Source organism: Triticum urartu, chromosome 7A, assembly GCF_056163025.1.
Source record: "Triticum urartu cultivar PI428250 chromosome 7A, HENAU_Tu73, whole genome shotgun sequence".
NCBI lineage: Eukaryota > Viridiplantae > Streptophyta > Magnoliopsida > Poales > Poaceae > Triticum > Triticum urartu.
Window position 1 is genome coordinate 21,203,786 of NC_141879.1, and position 8,400 is coordinate 21,212,185.

The 8,400-nt window shown below is 42.1% G+C and overlaps 1 protein-coding gene across 1 annotated transcript; it reads right to left on the minus strand.

Moving 5' to 3' along the window:
* Nucleotides 1-646: 646 nt before the first annotated feature.
* On the minus strand, nucleotides 647-1,676 carry LOC125518133 (B3 domain-containing protein Os06g0112300-like). Its single transcript, XM_048683071.2, has 3 exons — nucleotides 1,576-1,676; nucleotides 1,335-1,445; nucleotides 647-1,236 (listed from the first exon to the last, which is right to left on the minus strand). Exons 1-3 carry the CDS (start codon nucleotides 1,576-1,578, stop codon nucleotides 904-906), a joined length of 447 nt encoding a protein of 148 aa, XP_048539028.1. The 5' UTR covers nucleotides 1,579-1,676; the 3' UTR covers nucleotides 647-903.
* Nucleotides 1,677-8,400: the final 6,724 nt, after the last annotated feature.

Here is an 8,400-nt window from a genome sequence, read left to right on the forward strand (position 1 = left end):
CAACCATTCGTGGAAAGGCAGATTGTTATGATTACAGATACCATAGATGCATTTTCCACTGATGAAGCCGACCGCTTCGGTTACTGCCTTGTCAAATGCCATTATCACCGAGACCAGGTGTAAAGAACATGTAAGCATGTAAAAAAGAAGGTTGCAGAACAGTACGGAAAATGCAACACCGCGCAGTCGCACATGTCATCATCGCACTGCGCAGTCGCACACGTCAGCCACCTAGACACATTCCTTGATGAGGAACCAGTCGTGGACAACAAAGTCTATCTGCCTGGAACCATGCCACACTGCGCATGTGAGGCTTTCCATTTCAGATGTCTCCTATTCCCAAGCTAACCCCCGTTCTCCTTTTATTTTCCTTGTTGCTTTTGCCAATAGTTGGTATGTGGGAGAAATGTGTGAGCTTGAAGCATGGAGAGATGCCTCATTTGCCAGTCGTAAATGTTTCTTGCATTGTGTCGACAGATAATTGTTTTTTTACGTGTTCGACCGACAATTGTTGTATGGTACAATGAGGAAGGTGGTTAAATAACCCATGGAGCATATAGAGAGAAAACACTGGCCGGTGGGGGTAATAAATTGCTCCTTCTGCATTAGTACTACTATCTTGTTTGCTCAAAAATATTATCTGCATTCAATTGTGCCAGATATTTTTGCATGGAAAAACCTTCATAAATGTTGAGGTGCGCACATGCGACCATAAGAAGAAATGAGGAAGATAATGGAATTGACGAAGAGTCTATGCATACTTGGTCTTGAGCAAACTGATTATTTCATGACCGAATTACAAGACGACACATAGACCTAGAGAATGAAATGCAAGCTAATAATTTAGTAGTCAATGGCTTACAAGAAGACATTGAATCAACTTGCACCAGCAACAAGTGAAGCTTAGCTTTGGTCCAAGATGACGATGGGCTCGTCGGTGGTGTCTCCTTTGGTTGCGAGATCCTCGGGCTCCGGCAGGCCACCACCTCGGAGCACCTGCACCTCGAGCACCACCTCACCCTTGCTGACATCTTCGGCATCCCTGGACAGTAGCTCAAACACACACGCATCTTCGACTTGCAGCCGATCGTGGATGGCGAAGTCCGCCCAGCCCGCGTCGAGGTTCTTCAGTGTGGTGTGGCCACAGTAGCTCATGATCCACGAGCTCCCGCGGCACCGCAGCACCACCGGCGTGCGCCTCGCCGGCAGCGGGCGCTGGAAGTGAGCCGGGATTACCTGCACGTTCCCACGCCAGAATCAGGGAAGATCAGGTCACGATCAATTGATTATGAAGCAAGCCGCCATTGTTGCATGCTTGCAGCGTCATATCATACCAGCACGTAGGGTTTCTGGACGTGGGTCTTGCACATGACGGCGGTGAAGAAGGCCCGGTCGCCGGAGAGTGGGATGGTCTCCTCATCCTCGCCGGCACACTGCTGCAAGACCTATTTTTTCACAGAAAATTTTTATGTTCATGTGCAAAAACAGAGGAAATCAAAATATTATGGAAGGGGAACATAAAATTGAGTGAGAAAATATAATTGGGGTACGGGGGAGGGGGGAGCATCAGATCACCATGAGTGCTAGAGCAGAGCAGGCAAGGATGAAGAAGAAAGCACTTCAATTTGGATGATCTTCAGCCAATGGCAAAGATGTGGAGCGACCGTGCAGCCAACTTTAAGCCTCCTGAACTTTACCAAGTCACCATAGCAAAAAAAAGAAGAAGCAAGAGAACCAACCAACCAAGCTGCAGTACAATAGAATTAAAGCAATTATTCAACTGCTCCCAACATTGGCAAGTATTCACTGCTCACTGCATCCATCATTCCTAGAGTTACTTTTCCTCTGCTGAATCCATGTGACTTTCTGCTCCCAACATTTATATTTTTGTTGACAATGCAACAACTTATCGGAGCTTCACAAACAGTGCACATTTTTTACAATACTCGCCACCAGTGTTTATCCATTTAATTCCAGCTATATTATCAGCTACTACCTCTGTACACAAATATATGACGTTTTAGATCACTAATCTAAAACGTCTTATATTTGTTTAAAGAGGGAGTATAAATGAACAAACAATATCTAATAAAAGCACTTTTAGTCTCGGTATGTGGTCTACAAATTATAGTTTGTTAATCAGGTAAAATAGAAAGGTGCAGAGTCCAACCTATGTTTACACTTTCAGTGAGATTCCGGTGAAATTCACTGAATTTCATTAATTTCAGTAGACACTGAAATATTATGTTTCAGCCAAAAAAAAATTCAGCAATTTCAGTACAACACAGGAATTCAAATATTTTCCAAAATATGTTTTCAAATTTTCAACTTTTTTAATTGAATTCAAGTGAATATTTCAGTCATTTCGCTGAAATGGAAACTGAAATCACTGAAATTCACTGAATTTCGGTGATTTCGGTTGGTGCTGAAATTTTTCTGAACCTGAAATTGAAAACCATGACCAACAAAAGAGCTAAATCCAACAAACAGTACTGTCAAATTATTGCAGTTAACTGATTCAGCATACATATGGCACAGCTGCTCCCAAGAATGAGTGCCTTTACTACTTACTGCATTTGGAAAGTACTCATTGCTCACTGCACTTGCAAAGCTAGCTACCATGTGATGGAGCTGCCAAGGTGTATCCATCAACCATTGTGCTGAATCCATGGGAGTTCCAGTGCCCGTCATTTATTCCAGTACAGCAATACACCGCCTTATTAAGACGAGCTTCACTAAGCTGCACAGTTTGTAAAATTCTACAAAATCCCATACAACGGTTCCGAGTAATCACCAAGAATTTTTTACATAGGGGTTACCGGAATGTAAAATCGTGTGTGAAACCCCCCAGGAAACATTATACATCCAACAATATATTCAGTCTCCCTCAATTTCCGGAACCCAGAATAGTATACGGGTTTGCTATTTCACATCTAGATATGAGATATTATCTCACATCTAACTCCCTCATCCTTATTTTACATCTAGATGTGACATAGACGGACCCATAGGCGCGACACGCACATATTGCTATCCATCAGCGCCTCGTATTGTTTCGCGTGTGTGCGTGAGTTTCCGGCGAGAGCAATGGATCAAGTACGTCTAGCTAGCTTCTACGTAAGCAAGTCTGCGTCAACTCCTCAGCTAGCTTGTGTCATATTCACAAAAAAACAAAAAAAAAGCTAGCTCGTGTCATCTCAACGAACAAGTCCTGGTACGTACAGTCTACCTACGGCCGGAAAAGTACTCGGCCAGTTCGACAACTGTGTGATAGCTCTTGACAAGAGATGCATTTGCCGCTGATGAAGTTGACCACCTCCATGACTGCCTAGTCCAGCGCCATCGTCAGCGAGATCAGGTTTGGCAGAAACTCCTCGGCTTTCCATCAACAATATCAGTCACAACTTCGAAAATACCCTGCAGATACAAGTGATGGATGGAGTGCAGTAACAAAGCTGAGTTGCCTGTCAAAGGACGCCGCCTCCAAAACCTAGCCAGCCGCCGCCTCCAAAAAGTTAGGGTACTCTCCCTCCTACTGGCGCCGGCGTCGGTCCGTCCCGTCTCCGGTGGCCTTAGGGCCATGGAGGCGGAGTGGATCTCACTCCTTGCCGGTGGGAGGGCTCTGATTTTAGATCTTTTTTCGAGCTTTGTTAGGGTATGTGTCCTGTTCAGGAAGGCGAGACAGCGGCGGCTCCCTGAAGATGGAATAAAGGTCTCCCCGCCTAATCCCCGTTCCGGTGATACGCATAGCATCATCAGTGGGCGTGTGGAGGTGTGTCTCCGGCGTATCTGTCTTTGGTGGATTTGCTCGGATATGTTCGTCGTTCGTCTTCGTTCGTGTGTCTTCAGGTTGGATCCTTTTGATCTACACTCTTCATTTGTGGCAGTTGCTGTTCTGGTGCGTTGGTTCTTTGGGGCCTTAACACGACGACTTTCCGACTGTCTACTACAACAAGGTTTGTCCGGCTCCGGCGAGGGAGGGGCGATGACAGTGGCGCGCCTTCGGCTCGCTTCAGTGCTTGTAGTCGTCGCTAGGTGGTCTACGGATCTCGATGTAATTTTTATTATTTCTAGTGTTCATTGTACTACCATGATTGAAGATGAATAGATTGGAAGTGTTTCCGCAAAAAAAAAAAAAACTGAGTTGCCTGTCACCATACACACTGACTACCAGTACACAAAAATGCCTATCTTAATGTTGAGAATTACCACAAAGAACTATAAAGATCAGTAAAATACACTACTATGACTAACAAAAATATAGCTGCTTGCTGTCTGCGGAACAACTAGCATGTGATGGAACTGCCAAGGTGCATCCATTGGGAGTGGGGTGTCCTTTGAAGGCGAAGGACCCGGGGCAAATTAATGAGGAGCAATGGGACAATTTAGCACAGAATTTTGTACAGATCCCTCCACCTGGATCTGCGTCCTTCATTTCTAATCCCACGGTCCAGGTTCGTTTTTTTTTCTATTTTTGGACCTGATGCTTACATTCTATTATAGTTGCTCCCGGTTCTTCCCCTGATCCTTCTCCTAGTGGCCACTAATACCTGTTCTTTAAAATATAGCTGCCCCTTCTGTCTAGGTCAAGTGATTTGTTTCGGCCATGCCCAAATAATTAAAAAAACTATATACTCTTCCAACAAAAAATAACCATCTGTAACCCCTAAAAAACAAAACTAACATTTGTAAAAAAAATCAACACGATAAAAATATTTTTTTAAATGATCAGAGTTTTACATGTATTCACACTTTGTTTGGTTTCAAAAAGTATGTCCGCACTTTTTAAAAAGGTTATAAATTCCAAGAAGAATTACTAAAAATAATCCATTCAAAAATGTACACCAAAATAAAAAATCCTTTTCAAAGAAAGTTCTTAAAAAATGTCCTTCTTCAAACAAATGCACTAATTTTCATAAAAACAATAACTTGCTTGCATACTGCCATAGACCTGGTGGGTCTCGACTGTCCGCCTCTCCACGTATAGTCCTCTCCAGATTCCTCTCGTTTGTTCAGCATGCTCACAACGGCAGACATTGAGCCTAAGTGATCTCTCAAACTTATAAAGCTGAGTGAGAATGGGAAGCGTCTGGAAGGGAAAACCCGTTGGGTAGCAATTCATAAGGAGGAACTGCATCTAGAGATGAAGGAAAAGCTTAATGGAATGACTTCTCAATGTATCAGTTTCCAGATGCATCTCATCTTACGTATGCAAAGTTCCATGCCCATCCTGCAATGCTCTATGCCCTACTAACTGCTTTTCCACACAGATTATTCTGACATTAAAACTGAAAAAGTGCATGTTTGAGTATTCAAATATGGAAGAGTAAAAATGAAATACAGCTGTTTTTTTTGTGTGAAAAAAATACAGCTGTCAATTCCACTCATCAGAATGCTCAAATTGTGTTTGTATTTTCATTCACTATTTCATGTATTTGTACACTCTCCTATATCCATGCCGGAAATATATGAATTGTGAAACTTATATTTAAAAACTAACAACAACTCAGCAACCTCAATTGCTGATTTTCGTTGTGGTCAAGTTGCTGACAAGGTTCACTCCACAACAATAGTTCTGTGGAATCGGCAGAGATGTCCTACCAACAAGATTTGTGGGTAGATGAGGTTTCTGATGAGTTTCGCACTCTCCCAGTCTCTCCAATCATATGAATCAAGAGTGCATGTGTATGAGACCTTTCCATGTAAAAATAGTTCTTGAAATGATTTGACATAAATATTTCATCAAACCCTGCATGACTACCCATTTATATACCACCATAGGTTGGTTGTGTTCCGTCCATGTTCCAAAAGTCATTTCAGAACCTTTTTCTCTTAAGTTGTTGATTATTATGGAAACAATGCAAAAAAGAACTTGTATATGAACAATGATTGAGTGTGTTAGTATCATCCTTCAGCGCCTTCAATTCCCATAGCTATGATGTTTTTATATAGTATGCTAGCAACCACGATGCAACAGGAAAAAAGGAATGGAAAGGAAAAAATGTATGGTAGGATGCGGAGAGAGTGCCAAGGGGAGTGCGTGTCCAAGGAAGAGAGCGTGGACGGAGGCGGGGGGAGAGCGTATTGCCCTTGCCACCAAGCGTCACGATGGGGGGAGTGACCATGAGAGTTTCTGATGGATCTTGGGGAGCAACCCGAGGGGCCTTTTCATGCTGGTTCTATCGACTTAGTGCACACAGATGGAGAGTCTCTCTAGTCTAGCCGTATGACTGTCTTGTAATGCGGTAAAACCCACCACTGCTTCTAACTCCTGGCAGCTTCTATCCACCAAAACCTAAACAGAATTTGCCCAAATAAAATCGTATGCACTCGTCCTTAGCCTAGAAGGAACTGGGGAGACTTGACGCTTTTTCAATAAATGGGAAAAAGAATGGTTACAGGTCTAAGAAAACCAACCTTGAATAGGGTAAACAAAAAAGCAACCAACGTCAATGATCCAATGCTATAATTGAAGGTTAGAAGTATAAACATACGGCTATTATGTATTGATATAACAACTAAAGATATTGAAATGACTTTTGGAACATGAACATACGGCTTAAACCAATGCTTGCCACATATCCCAAGCCTCCCCTACATCGTACTCTATAAACCACATGAGGGTCCATATTCAGGCTTTCCATAATTTTTCAGAATTTTTTGGGATGAAAGTTATGATTTTTCACATTACGGGTAATGTGATTAGACAAAAGCAATTTGAGGGGAGCTAAGCAAGATTAAGTTTGGCATGACTTGCACCAGTTCCTTCTTGATAGTACTACTGACGTATGAAAATTGTTGCCACACATTTTTCTAGAGCCGTGGAGCGAAGGACAACATTGCGCTGAAGGCGATTTAGGAATCTCTTAGAGTCTCCATGCAGCTATCATGCAGCAAAAAACCTTATAATTAAGCTTGACACTGCATTTATAATTCGCTTTAAGTTTTTCTTTGACTTTAATCTTTCCTAGGCTGATAAAATTGGCATGAATGGCTGTAAGACTACTGTATGTTCGTTGGGGGATTTATTGATGTTAAATGTGGGGATCCCAGTGCCTTTCATCGAAAAATGATTACACCGTAGCAGAGTAATGGAGGCATGCCAGCTCATGGAGGACAGCGAGGTATGCCTTGCGACAGGGGTGCAGGGCGGCGCCCGATCCGCCCCGCTTCGTATGCAAAATAGGTTTTGGTTAGTTATAAATACCCCTCTCAGATTTAGTTCAATTTGAACTAATCCTCTATTTATGCGGGACTATGCGGGACGCCCGCTTGCATCTCTACCTTGCGACCAAAGGAGTATGCGGCCAACCTTAAAAATTGTGCTGAGCACCTGCTTGTCCCGTGGTTGGCACATCTAGTTTGTGATCAGGCTGCTAAATAGAATGATGGACGTCCATGCGAGAAATCATACACACTTTTGTAGGCGTGCATTTCTTCTGTCACAGTGGGTAACACACTGAGACAGCAATCTACTACACGTTGACGAGTTCCGCGGCAATGAGGGCCTTGGTAATTTCTGATACGCCCACCTGTACGAGCTGGCTGTGGGCACTGTGGGTCTGTGACAAGTGGCAAGGTCCCATGGTGAATGAGGTTAACAAATACAAGATGATCTTCAATTTCTAAAAAAATTCTTCCCTATGTCTCTCATTCTCAAGCACCTCTATCTTTTTTTTGTTATATTGTTTCCTTTATTTTTTGTGGATGAGACATGCATCAACTGACTCATGAAGCATGGAGGGAACACAAAAGATCAGGGGTGCTATATAAATCCTATCGTTGTTGATGTCTCAATTCTATTTCCAATGGCAATTTTGCAAGGTAAGACTTTCATAGTTACTGACCATCTCCCATCCGCTGAATGTGATTGAATGACATGTGTGTGCGCTCACGTGCACACATACAAAGTGGAAGAGAGAGTGTGTGCGTCAGAGAGAGAAAGGTGATTGTCATTGAGTGGTCGTAATTTGCTTGTACCTTTTTTCCCAGATGAACAAACACTATTTTTTATTAGAGTTCTAGTAAAACGGCCCATGCGTTGCAACAGAAAAAAAAATTCAATGGCCATGACCACGTTTTGCTGCATCATCGAGATACACTATCACTCTCATTTTCGTGAAATCGTGAACAATTTTTTAAACTGACGAACATATCTGAAATCATGAACATTTTATAAATTTGTGACACTTTTACTGAGTTTCGAACATTTTCTAAAATCATGAAAAAATTGAACTCACAAACATTTCATACTATTTGAAAAACAATTTAAAAAAATTGTGAACATTTTTTTAAAGCATTTTTCTTAAATATGCGAACATTTCTAGAATCGACAAACTTTTTTTTGGAAATTGTTGGAACAATTATTAAAAATCATTTTTTTTATAAGGAACATTTTTT

Excerpts from the sequence above, each read along its gene's own strand:
- LOC125518133 (XM_048683071.2), bottom strand. Across the intron at positions 1,237-1,334 it reads TCCAGAAACCCTACGTGCTG|GTAATCCCGGCTCACTTCCA; the intron begins GTATGATATGAC and ends GGGAACGTGCAG.